Genomic DNA, 21,369 nt, shown 5'->3' on the forward strand with positions numbered 1-21,369 from the left:
TGTGTATTCAGTTTATTATGTACAGGACACTTCCTGTTTGTAAACATTTTTTTGAAACTAGGTATTGATTTTACAAAAGCTTCCATGTGACAGCTATTTAGAAACCAACTTTGCAGTTTAGCATTAGTCTCTATTTTCACTGAGAATTTATTTATTCTCAAAGTTCATGCTCTACTAATTAAGTGCCTTATTAACAGCAAATAGGTTAATTTAAAATGCAACAAATTTCTCTTTTTACCAAAACATCTCAATTCATCAGAAGAAATATCTTCTCTCATGAAATTCATTATTAGGTCAAAAGAGTTCTGAAAACACTAATAAACAATTCACAGACTTCATTTATAAAACAGTACCAGCTGAAAAGGGAAAGATCATCTAGGACTTCACTCCTGAAAAATAATAGATAAAATCCACATATCTAAATTATTAATCAGTTCCAAAATTCTCTAGCCTACCTCTTGAAAATCCTTTGCTAAGAGAATTACAACCATTCTGAGTCCCATTCAGCTAAAAAATTTTTAAGAAAAATAGAGACCTCATAATCTTGATTATAATCCAAGTTGTCCTCCTTAAGCCACATTCTGAGTCTAAACCACTCTAGTCACTGTTTCATATATCTTTCAAGATAGCTCTGTTTCTAAAACCTTAAGCCAGCAAGCATAGAACAGAATGGAATTTAAGAGGAAGGCATTCTTTCGGACTTCTCCCAAGAGTGATCACCTTTTTAAAACAGACAATGCTTCAGAAGAATTCTATTTTGCAATCAATTGTTGTCTCAGCTGTGAGCAGAAAAGCAGGTATGAACTTGAAAGGGAGAAAATCAAGGGACCTATCTAAGAGTAACAACAGACTATGCAAAGAGTTAAGAGAGAAGTCAACTAGTGTTGCCAGTATTTCCAAGTCATTTACCAAGTGTTTTTTTTTAAATGGACATACTCATTTGCAGAGAGGGTTAACCAATATATGACACAATTATTTTAAAAAGGAAACAGATTTTAAACAAGAGCTTGGGAGAATGGATTACACTCTAAAAGGTACACTGAAGAATACAAAAGCAGCAGCAGAGTAAGACCTTGCCTCTGAAGATTTAACAATATGTCACTGTCCCTGCCTCTGAGGGATTCAAATGTAAATTTGGGGCAACAAATGTAAACAATAAATTCTAGTACAAAATGATGATGTACTATGCTAAAGATATGCACAAAGTGCTTCAACGAACGCAGAAGAAAAGAATCAAGGAAGGTTTCCTGAAAAAGTTGAAATGAACTGCGTCTTGAAGCGAAAGGTGGCATCAACCAGGCAGCTGTAAGAGATGGGACTTCAGGCAGCACAGTGGCATCAAGGAACATGTAAAGGAAAAGTTAAGTTTGACGGGAAGGTGCCTGGTAAGAAGAGGCACAGATCAGCTGGTAGGTAGGACAGAGCCAAACCATGGTGGGCCTTGTACGTCATATTTAAGGAGACAAGGCAACACCTCCTTGGGCAGTGAGGCAGGAACCAATGATTCTAAGCAGGCGAGCTATATGATCTATGTGTTTTCTAGAGATGTCGCTTAACACCTGGAAGACCAAGTTCAAGGCTAATGCAGCGGTCCAGGTGCAGGTCTGAACTACAGATGCTTGCGCTTAATATTCTTAAGTAAAAAATGAAACAATGAGGACCTAAATTAAGGTAGTAGCAACAGGAATATAGGAGGAATAAATCAACAGAATTTGGTATCCAACTGTTGTGGATGGGTGTCTAAATTGATGTCTATAGACTGGATAGCTGTTATAGATGGTAATGCCATTTTCAGAGAAAAAGACTGAATAGAAACAATAGGAAATCCTGTGAAGCTGGAAAAGATCTGAGTCAAGTGCAACTGTGCTATATAAATCTAGGTTAGGAATGTAAGCTCTAAGCCTCATTTTGTTATCTGTAAAATGGGGATTTATCTATGTATACAGCATACCCTTGTAAGGATTAAATGAAACAGACGAAATGGGCTTAACCTAGTGCCTGCTATATGTCAAACGCCCATCAAATGTTGGCCCTTATCAGTATTATTGATAATTGGGTGCAGATCACTGATGAAGCCTTTGATGAGTTGTGTCCCACTGTTCTTCCTGTTAGCTAATGAAGCTCCTTCCTTCCAAGTCTGTGTTACACTTACAGTGCCTAGCTCACTCAATAAACAACTGTTCAATAAATGCTAAGCATGAAAAATGTCCAATGTACACCTGTTCTATTAGAACCAAGCTTTGCCTTGGGGCATGACGCAAGTATTAACTATTTCAGCAATACAAACTTTTCAAAAAAAAAGATGCAACAGAATCCTTCTTTTAATTAAATGATATAACAAAAACTAAGTAAGAATACCCCTAGGGCTGTAGTACACCTGTCTGTACTTAAAAAAACACTCATCTTCCACACCAGGTGTTCTGACGGGAAGCCCTTATCTTCAAGAGCCTTAATAGGAGATTAGCTGAATCTAGTGTTTTGGTCAGTCTGCAATGAGTTTAATTTCTTAGACTAGGAAAATCAGGGACAAGGATTTGTTAACCTACAAATAAACGATTTCAAAATAAAAACATTAACTATAACTTAAATAAGGAAACTGTTCAGCTACACATAAACTCAACAATGCCAAAAAGTGTTAACAGATAAAGCTTTCCTGTTCAGCAATTGTGAAATGTGTAAATATCTACTGATATATCTTGGGAGTGGGGGCAAGACACTACAAATAAACTATGTTCTATATATTTTTAGACAATAATTTGGCATCATGATATTTATGTCATTTTATCATTATACTATAAACTGCCAAAACTGACATAAACCACAGTATTTTAAAACTGGAGGAGACATAGAAATCATCCAGTTCTGTGAATTTCAGGGAATTTCAAACATTAATTGCAACCCACAGTCTTAAATCCCAACCAAGCATACACATCTAGACATATATCTTACAATGTGATATTTTTAAAGCTTTTATTCACAAAATAATTGCAATAGCAAAAATTGCGTACAGCAAACCTTTTAAGAAATCCTAGGCATTGAGACTCCCTCTGCCAAAAGAAAAATCTTTGAAACATGATTACATTAAATCAAATTTCATCCTCGAAGTCAATCAAGATAGTCACATTCCACAATCCTCACAACAACCCTTCAATAAAGTAAAAAAAAAAAAAAAAAAAAAAAAACAATGCAGAATTTCATGTTGCTAAGCTTCACCAAGATCAGAAATGATGAGTTCTTCATATAGGATTCTGATGGGTTCTTTGTATATGATTCATAGTACTTAATCTATAGTAAAGGTTGGGTAGACAGGAAGAGAGGCCTTGTCAGGTAAATCACGCTGCCCAAAGGAAAAACATCTGAAAAGGCAGCGAAAACCAAGAGGCAAAGAACACTCTACCTATCTACCTCCCCCTATCATCACTCCCGTCCTGAGCACCAAAATATAATTCCCCTTTTTATCAACACACTTCAATGAAGCACAACAAAAGTACTTGTCAAGATGAGCTGGGAGTTTACTGTCATACATTTTGTCCCAGAGTATACAACAACAAATTAGATGTCCTGTGACTTCCTCAATTTTCTTAATTGGAGAAGAAACTGGAAATAAAGCCAGCGATGCATACAGTGAAAGCAAAATCTACATATCAGAACACACAGACTGAACACCTAATGATATATGCTCCATCTGACTGTGCCCAGGAGACAAGAGCCTTCCACTGCACTACTGCCTCGGGAGAGTAAATCATTCACAAACTCTCTGCCTCTCACCACTGATTTTAACGGTGGCATGCAATGTTCTTTCAAAGAATTGTGTAATTTTCTGAATAAGCCAAGCGACAAACAGCACTTTAAACAATCTGATTTTGAGGCAGTCAGCATATACTGCATATTCTTGGCCCATTTTTATGGGTATATTTAACCAAGACAGAAATGAAAACATTCAACTTTATAAAGAGAAATATCACAACAAGCAAAATAAATCACCTAATCTCTACAGGTTTATGTTAACTCTGTACACCATAGGTGATCTGATTAGGCTAATAATCTCAGGACAACTCTGAGCAAGGCAGCTATTCAACTGACATGACATTATGGCCCTCTTCTAACCTAAATGGCCCTAGAAGAAGGTGATGTGTTCTCCCCGGAGATGGCAAAGGTGAAAGGGAAAGAATCAAAAGAAGGGAGTCAAAACACTTCAGTACCATATTAATTTGTCAATTTAATTAAGTCACCTTTCTATTTCTTCTAGTCTACTAACTAGGCATGAAATCAAGGAAGTTACTCTACTTTCCTGAGCCTCAGCTTCTTTAATTGTGAAAGGTGGAGTAACAACCACCTCTCGGGATTGCTTTGAGTACTGCACCGGAAAAACAGACATAAAACTGGTATGCAAAATGTAAAGCACCATGCACATATACAGTATTTGAGGGTATCCTCTTAAGACTTACAGTCTAAATGTTGAAGTGCCAGGTGCAATATTTTGCGTGAGTACTCAAATATTTGTCCATTCATTCAATCATAATTTAAAAATTAGGGCCCCAAACTTTAATTCTGGAAAACAAAGACTGTCTCATGTACTACTTATATATTTATTCACTAGTAATATTACTAAGAAATGAGTCGTGCCTTTAGAACGATTAGTCCTTCAATCCAATACACAATCTACTGGAATAATAACATTACTAACAGTTATATACTGTTTACAGTATGTGTTCTGTGCCAGGTCCTGTATCAAGTATGCTACATACATTCACTCATTTAATCCTTACAATATCCCTATGGAGAAGTTATTATCCATAAATGAAAAACTAAAGCCCAAGTTCAAGCAGTATGCCGAACGTCACAAGGTTATTAGCAAATGACAGAGCTGGTGTTACTCAAATTTAGGTCTGACACCAAGACCCTGGCTCTCAACTACTACTACTCCTCCTCCTCCTCCTCCTCTTCAATATGGTAGCCACCAGCCACATGTGGCTACTGAACACTTGAAACATGGCTAGTCTAAATTGAGTTGTGCTGTAACTGTAAAATGCCCACCAGATTTTGAACACCTAGTATGAAAAAAAAGGATATAAAATATCTCACTGCAATTTCATAGTGATTACATGTTGAAATGACAGCATTTTAGATATAATGGATTAAACAACATACACTCTTAAAATTAATTTCACCTGCTTTTTTACTTTCTTACTGTGGCTACTAGAAAGTTTAAAATTACACGTGGCTTGCAATGCATATACTTACATTGGATAGTACTGATTTAGAACATCATACAAGATATCTTGTAATACAAATCACAAAACAATTTTGAATTTACAAACAGAACATGATTTAGAGTATACAGATACTTTCTAATCTTAACAGCTGTTTTAATACTAAATTAGTATAAACAATATCAACAAAAACTTAAAATTCCTTAATGTAAAAATATAGTTTTGCTTATTTAAATTTCACTATTCCACAATTAGATCATTTTAAAAAATTTCCCAGTATCAAAATTGGTTTTTCCAATTACAAAAGTGATATCAACTCATTTACACTATAGAAATTATAGAAAAGCACACACACAAAAGAATCCATCATCCCACCAATGAGAATATTTTGATCTGTCATTACTTCTAGGTATGTATATTAAATGGCACGAAATATTACTTAAAGTGGGATCATAGTGTTTATCATTTTGTAACTTGCTTTTTTCTAATATATTATGAGCATTTTCTTCTATTACACATTCTTCCTAAAATTTTTCTTAACTTTTTATTTTAAAATAATTATAGACTCACAGGAAGTTGCAAAAATAGTACAAGGTCCCATATAACTTTCACCCAGTTTCCCTGAAATAGCTGGATCTTCTCAATTATAGTAAAATACCAAAACCAGGAAACTGACATCGGTAAAACATGTGCTTCAATACTTCTATGCATCTCACCACACGTGTAGATTCATGTAACCCACTACGATCAAGATACAGATATATTTCATCACCACGAACATCTCCTTCTTGCCACCCCTTTGCAGTCACACCTATCTCCCTACCTTCCCCCGCCAGCCCTAACCCGACAACCACTAATCTGTGCTCTCTGTAATTTTGTCATTTCAAGAACGTTAATGGCATCCTACACCTACAGTATGTGACCTTTAGAGACTGGCTTTTTTCACTCAGCATAATGCCCTTGAGATCCATGCCAATTGTTCTATGTATAAAGTTTGTTCCTTTTTTATTGCTGAATAGTATTCCATGTATGGATGTACCATTCACTGACTAAAGGATATCTGGGTTGTTTCCAGTTTTAGGCTATCACAAATAAAGCTGCCATGAACATTTGTGAACAGGTTTCGTGTGAACATAAGTTTTCATTTCTTTGAGATAAATGCCTAGGAGTGCAACTGCTAAGTCGTATGGTAAGTATACGCTTGGTTTCATAAGAAAAAGCCAAACTATTTTCCAGAGTGGTTCTACCATTTTTTTTTTTTTTGGTGAGGAAGATCAGCCTTTAGCTAACATCCATGCCAATCCTCCTCTTTTTGCTGAGGAAGACTGGCTCTGAGCTAACATCTATTGCCAATCCTCCTTTTTTTCCCCCAAAGCCCCAGTAGATAGTTGTATGTCAGAGCTGCACATCCTGCTAGTTGCTGTATGTGGGATGTGGCCTCAACATGGCCAGACAAGTGGTGCGTCAGTGCGCGCCCAGGATCCGAACCCAGGCCGCCAGTAGTGGAGCGCGAGCATTCAACCGCTAAGCCACGGGGCCAGCCCTGGTTCCACCATTTTACATTCCAACCACCAATCTATGAGAGATCTCGAACATTTTTAAGAACTGCAAAATATTTATGGTTATTCCTTAGTTTTTAACAATTTCCTGCTGATTCCTATGGAGGTAGTTTTCATTTTTTGTTATAATAATGATGCAATTAATATACTCACAGAAATTTTTACATGTAGATCACACAAATTCCTAGAAGTTAAACTGCTGGGTCAGAGGGTACAAATGTTTCAAGGGCATCTGATACCAACTGTTATAATGGCCTTCAGAAAACTTAAATCAACTTACACACCTACCCACAGTCTGTGAGAATGCCCATTTCCTCACCTCACTAAAAATTTTTTTTAAATCTTTAAAACTTGACTTGCCAACAAGGTTTATCTTGTTTCGTATTTGAGTAATGGGAATGTTATAAATTTCTCCTGTTTCCTGACTTAGTTTGTAGTTCTTTTATGAATTACCTGTTCATCTTCTTTGCCAACATTTTACTGGAATATCGGATACTGATTTTAAGACTTGGTTCTGTCTCTCTAACATATGTTGCAAAGAAACGGGTTTTTTAAATACCTGTATCTGAAATCCAAGTGTTAGTAATGCAAGGTAATAGCTGATTTTAGAATGTAAAAAAGATACGCATTTAGTTGATAGGGTTCCCCAGTTTATAAATATTCCTACATGTCACACAATGTATTTATTTAGGAGTCATCTCTCATGCCAGCTCTAGATTAAAAACACGGTTCCTAAAATGTTGATCACTTACTTCTCACAGGTTGACTTTGAAATGCCAAGACATAACTTTTCCATAACAAACCAATCTTCGGTTTCCTTAGGAAGCCTGGCTGGCTTCTCTTTAGGAGAATTTAAGGTCATCTAAACCAGTAATTCTCAAAGTGTGCTCCCCAGACCAGCAGCATCAATTTCACCCGGGAACTTGTAAGAAATGCAAATTCTCAGGCCACACCCTAGAACTAATTAAACGCCAGGGGTGGGACTCAGCAATGCATTTCAACAAGCCTTCCAGGTGATTCTGATCCAAGCTCAAGTTTGAGAACCACAACTCTAAACAAATTTAGCACAAAAACATTAAATCTGGGTTATCCTGTATACTTAACTGTTCTTTAATAGAGGCCTCGGGCAAAGTTAATTATACCACAGATATTAAGAATTCAATGACATTTTCGTTCTTCCCCAAATTAAAACAATCCAAAAAAAAACACCCCGGAAACTGGATTTTAACTTTATTTTCTACAAATAGGAATCCTAAACCCACAAGGTGTTCACAAAAACTTTCCTTTAGAAGAAGAATCCAAAATGAACCATATAAACTAAGAGGTCAGAATACACGTCTTCCAAGTCAGAGATTCGATTTATTCCATACCATACACTGCCTGATTTTCCCACTCCCACGTGGAAGCACCACCCACATTATTTTGAAAACTCAATAAACCAGCATACAAAACACAGCACCTGGAGAACTATAGTTACATATTTGTGGTCCAGTGAACAAACAAATAAATTGCTCAATAAATAAAAATAATTCGGGATGGCAGGATTATGGGTGACCTGTGTTTATATTTGCCTATACTGTCCCAAAATTTTGCATAATTAGCAAGTATTACCTTCATAACTAAAATAAAGGACAATCAGTGACCACATAGAATGGTAAAGAAAATTAACCCACAGAACATAAGTATCTTTAAATTTTACCAATGTTCACTGATAATTATTCTTTATCTATATCATATAAATTTACAAGGTGCCGAGGTAATACCAGATAAATAGAGCTCCCATCTTCAAGGAGTTTATTATAGTTTGAAATTAGAACTGAACATGAGTATTAACCCAGTAACAAAGCCAGTATACTAAACTATGGTAGCTATTTTCTATCCACCTAGTTAAATGTCACATTTCCCTTCAAGAAACAGACCCTGCAGATGTGTTAAGGCTTGGCGAATCACAGTATCCCAAGCTCCAGGCAACAAACAACGGTTCAGGAATTGGCCAAGTTAACAGAGGACCTGATTCCTACAGCTCTTACTGTGATTCTAGGTTCAAATGGTATTCTTCTCATTATTGGCTCTGCGGGCCAGTAAATTCATTTTTTTGTTTTGACTTAAGGTAGTCAGAGTCAAATTCCCATTTTTTGCAACCCTGAATATTCTTGCAGCACTTATGACATTAAACAACTTTTAGTTTTGTAAAAGAATGAAGAGAACAGTGCATAAACCTCATAACCTATATATGAAATCTGATCTGTTCTTAGAAAGCAGTCACCAGGTCTGTTTTCTCCCTTTGACTAATCACTATGCACTTTGTGTTTTAAGACCCAAAACGCTGAGGAAACAGGCATCCTACATCATCTTTAATTTGTTGTCCCCCGCAAAGGCTATCAAAGTCTCATCTTAAATTGTATTGCTGATGCTCTTACAGAGAAAAATGTTCTGAACATGTTTTAAGATGCTTTTTTTTTTTTAACATATCTCTTCCACTATCTTCTTTTCCCAACTAAAGGATAATTTAAATAGATCTTCTCAACTGACAGAGGGAGGAAAGGAGAGGAGGAAGTAATATCTAATCCTATTTAAAAATAAAAATTTCACCTGTTTACCTTGTGATTTCAACTATTCATGATTTCTGACCAACACAATAGTTTATTTGCATTGCCTTTACTGAGAATTCATCTTCGGCACCACAGTCTGTGTCACTCACTGCCTGGAACTGAAACTATAGCTAAATAAATGAATGAAGTGAATGAGTCAAGACTTTAACTTAACAGAATTAACCAAAACTACTCAAAAGAACAGTAATGTATGCCATGTGTACTAACACAATAGAACTTACACAATGCACAGTATAACATTTCCAACAATACCCAAAATGTTCTGTAGTTTTTTTTTTTTTTTTTTTTTTGGGTGAGGAAGACCAGCCCTGAGCTAACATCCAATGTCAATCCTCCTCTTTTTTGCTGAGGAAGACTGGCCCTAGGCCAACATCCATGCCCATCTTCTTCTACTTGATATGGGACACCACCACAGCATGGCTTGCCAAGCGGTGCATCGGTGCACACCTGGGATCCGAAATGGCGAACCCTGGGCCACCGCAAATGGAGCGTGCACACCTAACCGCTTGCGCCACCGGGCAGGCGCCTATGTAGCCCTTTTAAACTGCCTTTAGGTGCCAGCTTACAAGCACACCCATCTAGTTCCTTAGCACACCTCAAAATTGGTTCTGCACAACATGATTGACCCTCTATTACCAGACTTTTCAATATGACTTTTGGCTGCTTAAATCACCAAACGAGTAACCAACAAGGATTGAGAATCGTCACAGTTTGTTATTTGGGTAAGTGTGCTAAAGCTCCGAAGCTCAAAACCACTCCAGGAAGTACTTTAAATGCAGTGCCTACAGCCTCCAAGGCTGTAGTTCTGTATTTAATTTCTAGTACATGTTTAGAAAACAAAACCAGAAAAACAGGAACACTACTTTTAAGGACATACTTCATAAAGACAACTTTCTCTTAATGCAATAACATTACACACACAAGATGCAAGCCTTGATATGAAAGAATATTTATTAGACCTCTTAACTGGAACAGTTTTAAACGGAACTCCAATTGACATTCCCAGTCTTCATTTATTCTGTATACATTTAGCGAACCCCTGCCAAGTGCCAGGCACTGCAATAGACATAGGAAAATAAAGCTATGAAAAGGTCCTGCCCTCAAAAGAGGTGAAAACGTAACAGAGGCGATCGAAAATATCGTTCAAGTATTACATGACTGGAGGGCGAGGCGATTAAATAAAAATACAGTTCAAGTGTTACAATGAGGTATACATGATTGGAGGGCAAGGCATACCGTTCAAGTATGAAGATGAGGTGCACATGATTGGAGGGTGATAGAAAGGCTTCCTGAGACATCTAGAAGGACAAATAGAAGTCAGCCAGGACACACAAGAAAGGAAAAGCATTTCAGAAGAAAATCCAGAGGAAAAGAATGTGTGATGGCATGGAAATGAGACATCATGGTCCATGTTTGGAAAACACCAAGCAGTCTGGCATGAAACACACACATGCTGTGTGCAGAGGGCAGACGGCGTGTTGTAGGCTGCTTCTGGAAACACTAAAGAAAGAAACAGTAAAGGACCAAATCAGAAGTCCCTTGTGACGCTCAGGATTTGGAGTTTATCCTAAAGACAATGAGAACCAGGAGATAATTTAAGTTGTCCAAGTGGAGAGGCCCAAGAACCAGTTGAATTTGCCTGTCACGTGTACACGTGCGTGGGGGTGGTGACAGGTGGTTAATAATATCTGGAAATTACCAGCCTGTGGGGGAGAAGTGGAAAGGTGTGGATGACATCTGAAGAGAGTGAAATGTTAAAAAGAAGGCAGGAGGGGGCAAAGAACTAACTTGTATCAGCCTGTACAACAAACCCTACATCCAAGAACCATAAAGGCCTAGTTTAAACCCCAGAGTTAGTGAGGCCTTCCCCAATGCACCCCCATTTCTGACTGTCTCTACCTCTAAAAAGCCACAGGGTCTCTACCAGGTACTCATTGATTCTGTGCCTACCATGAAGTTCACATCACTTGGCTATCTTTTAATGATCTTATCTTTTCAACAAGTTTGTTAGGTTCCTTGAAAACAGGAATTTTGTTTATTTAACCAATGCCTTGAAATACAAATGACGGATGAACAATACTACTGATGAGAGGCAAAAGCTTACTCCATTTATGTACCGTAGAAAGTTTCACAGACCAAGTTTTATTCCTTTCACCTAATGATGTGTGGATTTATGCTGGGAGAAGATAGCTGTGTTTAAGGATGTAGGTAACCAACAGAAGTCGAAGAGAGAGCCTATCTCTAGAATGTGTAAGGGTCTGCATGCAGAGAGGTGAGCTCTAAGACATGCTTAGGATGAGACAGCACTAGTAAAATAAACGAGAACCACACACAACATGGATGAATCTCACAAACATGACAATGAGTGAAAGAAGCCAGACCCAGAAGTGTACATACTGTATGATTCCACTTACATCAAGTTTAAAAACAAGCAAAACCCACCTCCAGTGTTAGAAGTCAGGATAGCAGTGGGGTAGGGGAAAGTAACTGTAGCGTACACACAGGGCTTCTGGGGTTCAGGTAATGTTCTGTTTCTTAATCTGGGCGCTGGTCACACAGGTGTGCTCACTTTGTAAAAGCTCATCAAGCCTTATAACTATGATTTGTGCATGTCTCCGTTATGTATGCCACAGTTCAAAAAGTTTACTTAAAAATAAACAGGCAGGGCCAGCCCCGTGGCTTAGCGGTTAAGTGCGCGCGCTCCGCTGCTGGCGGCCAGGGTTCGGATCCCGGACGTGCACCAACCACCACTTGTCGGGCCGTGCTGAGGCCGCGTCCCACATACAGCAACTAGAAGGATGTGCAACTACGACGTACAACTATCCACTGGGGCTTTGGGGAAAAAAATAAATAAATAAAATTAAAAATAAATAAATAAATAAATAAACAGGCAAGGGCCGGCCCGGTGGCTTAGCGGTTAAGTGCACGCGCTCCGCTGCTGGCGGCCTGGGTTCGGATCCCAGACGCACACCGACGCACCGCTTCTCCCGCCATGCTGAGGCCGCGTCCCACATACAGCAACTAGAAGGATGTGCAACTATGACATACAACTATCTACTGGGGCTTTGGGGAAAAAAAAGGAGGAGGATTGGCAATAGATGTTAACTCAGAGCCTGTCTTCCTCAGCAAAAAGAGGAGGATTAGCATGGATGTTAGCTCAGGGCTGATCTTCCTCACAAAAAAAAAAAAACAAAAAACAACAACAAAAAAAGGAGCTACTAACAATATACAATATGGTCTCATTTAAAAATAATAATAATAAATAAACAGGCAAAAAAAGAGGTGATGAGCAGTATAAAGAAAAAAGGCCCTGGTGATGGGGCAAAAGAGAAAATGAGAGCCTGCAAGATCGTAGTTTAAGTCATAAAGGAGCCATTTAGAGACCTACCATTACCTAAAGTACTAATGAACTGTATTAGTGCTGATAACTATTTTGATAAACTACAGCCACGTGACGAGGTTTTCACTAATCTTGACATTTCTTCAGCATCTACAGAAGCACACAACAAATGTATGCCACATGAATAAATAATACATCGCTGAATCCATTCAAAATCTCCCATTCTAGTAAATAATAAGATATACCGGCAAGTTAGCTGGCCTGGGTTTAGTCTATGACACACAACTAAGTTGAGTAGCTTGTGCACAAAAGCTTCAACTCTAAACTGTCCCCAACCAAATGAGCTAAATGGCACAGGTAAACCTACAGAATAATTATCCCCTTGTTCCAAAAGCACAATTAACGTTTCCTAAAAAGGCAAATGTGTATCTCAACACTATCTATAAAGCAGCCACTCACTCAGTTCTCATCACTCGACAGTTCCCTATCCTGCTCGAAGTTCTCCTAACCCTTGTCACTAGCTGAAATTATCTTATTTTTCTGTTTATTTTCTCTTCTTCTCCACAGTATTTTAAGCTCCACGAGAACAAGGACCTTGTCTGTCTTTACACCACTGTATACCCAGAGCCCAGATGGCTGTGTGCTCAATAAAAACTTGTCAAATAACCACAACTACCCAGGTAATTTACTTTAAGGTCACCAAGTATACATCAGATCAAGTCAGTACCAATAAATCAGTAAGTCCAATGTAACAACAAATACAAAATAAATTATCACTCTGTTTCTGGGTTAAGAGTGATCTTTAAAACCATACCAGCTTGCGTACCAGCTTTGAGGCTGAAAGGTTTGATGGTGTGGAAGACAGGTAATTTTTCGATGTATTTTATGGAGAAATTTTATGAAAGACAAACACTACAATAAAACCAACGTGACCTAAGTAGCAAAACCACTGTGATGGATGACCAGGAACCACGCGGAAGAGGCTTGGCTCTACTCCAGGTTAGGTATCCCCTCTGTTTTCTGGGAGTTTTCCTATCTGAAAAGTATCACAGGATGACGCCATTTTTCAAGCCTCCAGCAAAGATCAAAACTTCCACGTATCACTAATCATGTGTGTTTTCCCCTAAACTTCTAAAGTACTTAATGACTATTCAAGAGATTTTGAGTTACTAAGGTATCTGAATTTAAGGGAAGAAAAAGTCCAAAGTTACAACCGCAAAGAAATCAGGGAGTTCCTGAACAATACAAAACAACTGAGTACCAACTTCCAATTCAATATCCTGAGTACCAAGTTTTTTTTAAGCTGCACAATTTTATTATACATCTAAAGTAAATTCCTCACTTTTACTTGCCTATAAAAGCTCTAAAAATGTACACTTTTCAGACAGATAGTATTCAAATAAACAGAAATTAAAGAAAACGTGATTTCAACTCAACACCATGACAAAATCTGGAGTTGAAGACTAGAAAAGTTCTAAGTCTATGGTAATCACTCAAAACAAAAATCTTCCTATTTTTCAAGTGACTGTGATTTAAGAAGTAGCTGAAGGTCAAGATGCAGTGTTATTATCCAAGAACTACTAATCAACAAGAGTTGCAGCAATGTCTTGGTAATTTTCACTTCACAATAAAGACATCATTGAATTCAGAGAAATAAGAAGACCAAAAGTAAAATATATTTAATTTATCACCAAGTCTAAGAAGTTACTCTGCCCAACACTCAAGATTTTCAACTTAACAGAAGGGTTAGATAAATTTGTGAATTTGTGGGTTTTTTTTTTTCTTGTGAGGAAGATTGGCTCTGAGCTAACATCCATTGCCAACCCTCCTCTTTTTGCTGAGGAAGATTAGCCCTGAGCTAACATCTGTGCTCTTCTTCCTCTATTTTTGTATATGGGACGCCACCGCACATGGCTTGATGAGCAATGCATAGGTCCACGCCCGGGATTCGAACCTGCGAACCCCAGGGGGCTGAAGTGGAGTGCACCAACTTAACCACTACACCACCAGCCCAGCCCCTGTGGGTTTTTTTTTTTCTTTTAAAAGCTGGTATCTTTGTTCATGAGGCTGGCAAAGTGGGCTGGGAAATACTACTTTAGCTATCACCTAGGAAAGGGATAGTGTTTCTTCCCCACCCACCATCACCGTACATACACACTCCTTTATTTTCCACCTTGCAAGGCTTACAGCACATCAGCAAGGTGGGGAGGCAACCTTCCAAGCTGCAGATGACTCCTCCACGCTCTAGTATGAAAGACAGAAAAGTATATCACAGAACAGGCATGAGGAAACCATATATGATGGAAACGATCTAAAACTGGTTTATGGTGATGGTTGCACATCTCTTGAAAATTACTAAAAATCACTGAATTGTACATTTACAATTGGTGAATTTTATGGTATGTAAATTATACCTCAATAAAGCTATAAAAAAAATAACCAGGGCCAGCTCCAGTGGCCTAGTGGTTAAGTTTGGCACGTTCCACTTCGGTGGCCCGGGTTTGGTTCCCGGGTGTGGACCTGCAGCACTTGTCGGTCAGTGGCAGCATCTCACATACAAAAAGAGGAAAGATTGGCTGCGGACGTTAGCTCAAGACGAATCTTCCTCAGTGAAAAAACAAAAACAAAAAAACAGCGAGGGGTAAAGAGTGGGACGGTATGGTTCGAAAATGGTTGGAGAAAGGAGTGTATGTAAGAACCAAAGAGACCCAAGACATAACGGATGATACATCCAAGATATAGATCTCTACTGCCCCCTGACCCCCAAGCTAGCCTATTAAGTGTCCCCTCCTTCTTCCCTTAATACATTTCTTAGGAGCTTCTGACGACCTTCCTTTCATTCTGCTCTACGCTCCTCCAAAAAGAAGAAAAAAGACCTTCTGAATCGCTTTCATGATTCCACTTGCAGAATTCAATATATCCAGTACACACAGCAATAGTGAAAAGTTGGCAGGTGATTTTGCAGAAATCACTTCTCCTCGTCCAGAAGAAACGGGGGAGGGAGGGGAAAACCTTCTAATTGATTCCCCAAGCCAGACTGCTCCAACCTCCCACAGCACTTTATTTACACCCCTCTTAGAACCTTTGTAACGTGGTTTATGGTCATTCTGGTATGCCTTAGCAACCTTTTAACACCACCCTCCCCTCCCCAATGTCGAGCAGTCTCTTTCATTCTAGGAATTTAATAAATGTTCTTTGGATGAGCAGCAACATTTTCCCAATCAAACTGAGGAATATCAATTTTATCCACAGTTACAAGGGTAAATGTGTCCTACTGGACGACCACTAATTCAAAGCTGACTTCCTTGGTTGACTGGTAGACAACAGTGACAATTTTGACAAGAATGATGAACAAACTCCAAAATGACCACTCACTAAGCCAACCAGCTAGGCTGTTAAACATGAATCATCAGCTCAGAGCAATAAAACCCAATTTCTACACCAGTCGAAAGGTTAAAAAAGCCTTTTTTATTTAAAAATGATTTTAAAATCACAAACTTTTGCCTACTACCCAGCATCCAAAACCCAACAAGTTTCTACTGCCATCAAGACCAATTCTGATGAAAACTATGCAAGGCAGAAAATGTCAAACCTTTGAGGTACCAAGGAAATTACAAGGAAAAAAACATAGCAGTAACTAGTATCACCAACATATTAACCAACAGTTAACATACTGGATAGGACAGGACAAAAACCTGTCCAATTCACCTTTCCACAGGAAGCCCATTCATAGCATAAGAAAGACATGTTATTTGCCTTCTGATTAATGATGTCTTCTAGAATAGATCTAAAACACCAAAATACTGACAATAATCAAGATGAAACAAATATAGGCTAAATAAGGGTATCATGAGTTCCTCAGAGTTTAAGTCCTCAGATCTCTGAAATCTGTGTTTTAGTCCTACTCAACAGACATCAAAAAATTACACGAAGTCCCTTAAAGACAGCAGGTGAGCATCCTCTTCCTGAATAGATTATAAATATTTTCATTATTAACAATTTAATATATTTGTTTAAAAAACAACTTCACCGTCATCATCCATGACTGAAAATCTTTAAACATCCATATTGTTTTTAAAGTCAGAACCTTCCACGTGCTTCCAAAAAGTTGATGAGTCAGATTTTTTTTATACACGTAGAAACTGAAATGCATTTCATTATGAGATGATTATTCCCAGCAATACATCAGATGTAAACTTTTAAATTTGGTTTAAGTTTTTCTTCACCAGTAAAGTTCTCAAGTTCTTAGGAGTTTCCTAGTCATTTACTTGAACATCATCTACGGTAACACTCAAAGCAAAACCACAATAAAGAGGTTTGGCCTCTGAGGGATTCTACACGTAAAAAAACATTACTCATAAATAAAATACAATCACTATTGCTTTAAATAACAAATACGTTTCTAAACTTTCATGTCATTTGATGGAATTCCCTGTTTTAGATGGCAATACAAAATCTACTAAGCTCCCAATGAGTGTTTCTCATTTTAACTAAATCTATTCTATGATAATACAAAAAACTGACATGAACTTACGTTAAAAACTAGTTACGGGGAAATATTTTTAGTTCTCTAGTATGTTTATTCAAAAGTCTCATTATTGAAAGAGTTGGTGGAATTCACAGAACTGTTCCACCAGTAATTGGACCAATTCATCCCAGTTATATTCTTTAGGTTGCCCAGGTATAAATAAAGCAATGAAACTCTAATGGGACATACTCATTTAGTCAAAGAACAATATCCAGTGAGAACTATGGAGTACTACTACACAGTCATATTAGAATGCCACCAGTTCAAAAACAAGAACTTGACGAAATGAGACTTTTGGCAATCAGCTTTAAGTCTTCAAGGATCCATCAGGAACTCACTCACTCTATCTCGCTTTCACATGTACACATACCCCAATGCCTGCCCATTAAATGACAAGAGAATAGTTTAACTTCAAATTCTAACATCACTGAAACAAATTCCGGATACAAGTTAAAAGATGACTGGAAGACTACAAAACCAGCTTTGACATTTTATCCAAGTATATCTAAATGTTAAATCTGGAGTAGTTCAACTCATTTTGATACCAGATGCAGTTTACTACCTTCACCAAAATGAAAATAAATTCTTTAAACATTCTTTTCATTACAATAAAGCTTTAAACACAAACTTCAATATAGTCATACTATTCATTTCACCATTTTGCAAAATCGTCCTCCATCACCACTCTGCATAAGCTAGTCAGAAAAAAAATACACAAACTGACAGCTCAGCTTTCCAAAAAATGCACTTTATCAAACCCCAACATTTATGTTCAAGTGCAAGAAAATAACAGACATTTGCACCTGGAGACAGGAAAACATAACCAGCCTTACTATACTACCACCACCAAATTTCTCAGAGAAGACAAAAATAATTCAGGACAGGCAAATTAAAAACATTCTGCACATGACAAAAATAAAAAGGTCTAATGTCCTACAATCCATCGCAAACGCACTGCTTCCTCTCTTTTTGAGCCAAAAGCAATAAGCCCATGAATACAAGTGTCAAATAAATCCAGCGGCTGTTCGAAATACGACGAAAACCTGGAAAAATTCCCTCCCATAAATCAGTTAGTGAACACGAGCCTTTGCACCCAACACGAAACACACAAAACCGAAAACACTCATGACCCACCCCCCAAATGCAGAAAAAGCCGTCATCAACAAGTTGGAAATAGGATAGAAAGTACAGCTCACTACCCTCTCCCCCATCTTTTGGGGGGGGGAAGTCCTTTAACAAAAGGTAACACAGATCTTCAAGTACCTGGTGGAGGTGCCTTTCCTCACATCGCAGATGCTGCATTTAAAGGCTTCAGCGCTGTTTCTGAAGGTGCAGACGCTACAATCCCAAAAGCCTTCGTCTGCTGCAGGTTTCGCTTGTCTTTTTGGCCTTCAGAGGAGTGAGGAGTGGGGGAAAGGGGAGGGAAGAGCCAGGGAGCAGGAGAAAGGGGGAGAGACAGCAAAACACAGGCGCTGGTGAGCCGTCGTAATTTCGCAGGAATCCAGCGCTGGAAACTTCGCTCGGGCGACCACCCACCCACCCTCTCCGAGGACGGGCAGAGGGGCCGCGGGAGGGCACGGGGCGCCCCCACCGGCCCCCCGCCACCTCCGGGCCCGGGCCGTGCAGCCTCGCACGGCAGGCGGCGGCGGCGGCGGCGCCCCGGGCAGGGCCGCGGCGGGCGCAGGAAGCGGGCGGACTTGTGGACTTGAGCGTGGGGCTGGGGGGGCCGGCAGGGGAGCCGCGGGCCGGATCTGGAGGGGGCGCGCAGGGGCAGCCCGAGGCCGGCGGCGGGGAGTGGGCCGGCTCCTTCCCTCTCCCCTCCCATGCTCGCGCCCTCCCTCCCTCCCCACCTGGTTAAATCTCCCTTTGTCTGGGAGGAGTGGCGGCGGCGGCGGCGGAGGGCGGCTGAGGAGGAGCCGCCATGGCTGCGGCGCGCACGGCCGCCGGCCCCGAGCGGGAGCGACACCGCCTCCCGCCGCCGCCGCCACCGCCCGCCGCCGCCGCCTCCCCCCGCCCCCGGATCTCCATCTTAGCAGCGCCTCCCCCCGCCCCGGGTGGCTCCGAGGCCTCGCCGTCGCCGGCCCCCGCCCGCCCCCAGCTCTCCCTCCCCTTCCGCCCCCTCAGCTCGGAGCAGGTACCTGGTCGGGCTCTTCTTGTCGCCCATGGTCATGGATGGGCTGTACCCCCGCCCCCCCCAAAGCCGAAACTGGCGCCGCTCGGAGGAGAAACGCCGTCCGGGGAGTCGTCGCGGACCGGCCCCCCTCCCTCCCCCGCGCCCGCCCGCCCTCAGCCGCTGGGGCTCGAGCTCCGGCCGCCGCCGCCGCCGCCGCCGCCGCCGCTGCCAGTCTCCGGACGAGACTAGTCCCCGCCAGCGCCGCCTCCGCCGAGTGACTGACGAGGGGCGGGGCCGGGCGCCGCGCGTCACGCGCCGTGCAGCCAATGGGAGGGCGGCGGCGGGCGCCGCGAGGGCGGGGGCGGGGCGCGGGGGAGGGCGTGGCGTGGCGGACGTGGGCCGGGCTGTCGGTGTGCGTGCCCGGGAGTGTGTGCGCGCTGGGGGCGCGCGTGCCTGCCGGTGGCCCCGCGGCTCGGCGCGGCGGAGCGTGCAAGCCCAGTGGGGCGCACGTGGCCGCGCCCGGGAGCCGGCGATGGGCTTCGGGCCCCGCGCGGCCGCCCCGTGGGGCGCCTGCCGGGAGCCCGGCCCCGAAGGCGCCCCGGGGAAGTAGTTCCGCGCACTTTGCGCGCGCGGCTGGGGCTCGCAGCAGCCGCGACGAGCCGCGACGTTCGCAACGCTTCGAGGCTGGCAGAGCCCCGGGAGGCGGCAGGGCCTCCTTTGGCCCGGGCTCCCCCGCGCTCTTCTGCCACTGTGCCACGCGGAGCTTTGTATCTGCCTTCCCTGAAGTCGCAGCCTCCAGCCGATACTCCAGCCCTAAGCCCCTTCAGGCCCCTGACGCGGAGGGAACTGTGCAGAAAGGGTGTGGCCCAACTAAAGGTTCCCCGAGGCCGACCACCGAGCTCCTGTGCCCCCACTCCCGCTTGAGCCCCCAAAGCCTAAATAGGGCGTTTCCCTAGGGAAGTTGCTATTCAAATCCTCGCGGTCACGTGCCAGCACTCTAACCTTCTGCCTCAGTTCCTTCGTGTCCGAAATGAGGCTAATAACCCTCCTCCTGGGTTAGTTTGGAAAATTCAGAAACCTAATGCACGCAGGTCAGTGCCTGGCACTTAGAAAGGACCAACAGAAAATATTGGGTTGAGAACTATTATAACGGCCTGGGTTGTGCACCATTTCCTCCGCTTTAGAAGATTTTTGAAGGCGAGGAACAGATAGTACCCATTTACTTTCTGCCCTGCTCCAAGAAAGCTTGACAAATTGACTTGAACGTGACTCAGGTCCCTCTGCCCTCAGGCACCGCGGAGTCGTGGTAGGGGGAGGACCCCAGATGATAAGATAAAAGGCTTGGCTGGGCTGAAGCCCTGGGTGGGGGTAGGGACAGGGTCAAAGAATGATGCTAGAAGTTGGGGGGTGGGGATAGTGGTGTGGAGGGAAGATAAGACGGGCCCTCAGCGTTCACCTAGGTACGCCCCTTTTATATGCAAAGTGGGTTGTTATCAGGGCTGCCCCACGGAAGGCAAGCATACCAGGGAATGAGACCAGGGATGCTCAGAGACTGAGTGCCCAGGGAGCAGAGAGTCCTAGGATCACTCCAGGGGTCAGAGGGAGAGAAGAAAAGAGGTAGGGAATGTGTCGGTGATAAGCTTGATCGGCACACGCTGTCCTGAGGGCCAGGAGAGACAGCGCTGTTTAGCAAAGGTCAGCAACCTCAAGAAAGGAGGGAGGCATGGAGCCAGGGCCCGAGGAGCTAGAGAAAGCCGAGGGGCAAGCACACAAGCAGCCTTGGCCTCTGGTGTCTGCCTGGCATGCTCCCAGGACTCCGCCCCTGGTGTGAAGGTACTGAAAGAAAAGGGGCGTTAAGAAATCTCAGCTGGAGGAGTGGCCTCTGGGTAGCTGGGAGCCACAGGTAGTGGGAAGGAGACTAGCTTTATTATTATTATTATTTACATGGAGTAAAATGCCTAAGTCATTTTGCATCTCCATGAATTTTTTTATATACCTGCTACA

The 21,369-nt window shown here is 41.7% G+C and overlaps 1 protein-coding gene across 1 annotated transcript in view; it reads right to left on the reverse strand.

Annotated features, from left to right (window-relative positions):
* Nucleotides 1-19,495, reverse strand: part of RYBP (RING1 and YY1 binding protein) — a 79,736-nt gene extending 60,241 nt beyond the window's left edge. Inside the window, exons 1-2 of the mRNA XM_087431346.1 lie at nucleotides 19,391-19,495; nucleotides 18,516-18,641 (exon numbers count right to left, since the gene is read on the reverse strand). Coding sequence (XP_087287472.1) covers nucleotides 18,516-18,641; nucleotides 19,391-19,422 — 158 coding nt within the window. The 5' untranslated portion in view covers nucleotides 19,423-19,495. The remainder of the gene's footprint in view (nucleotides 1-18,515; nucleotides 18,642-19,390) is intronic.
* Between the last annotated feature and the right edge of the window lie 1,874 nt (nucleotides 19,496-21,369).

The sequence above is a fragment of the Ceratotherium simum genome, chromosome 5 (genome assembly GCF_057802395.1).
Source record: "Ceratotherium simum simum isolate JZ-2026a chromosome 5, ASM5780239v1, whole genome shotgun sequence".
Classification (NCBI taxonomy): domain Eukaryota; kingdom Metazoa; phylum Chordata; class Mammalia; order Perissodactyla; family Rhinocerotidae; genus Ceratotherium; species Ceratotherium simum.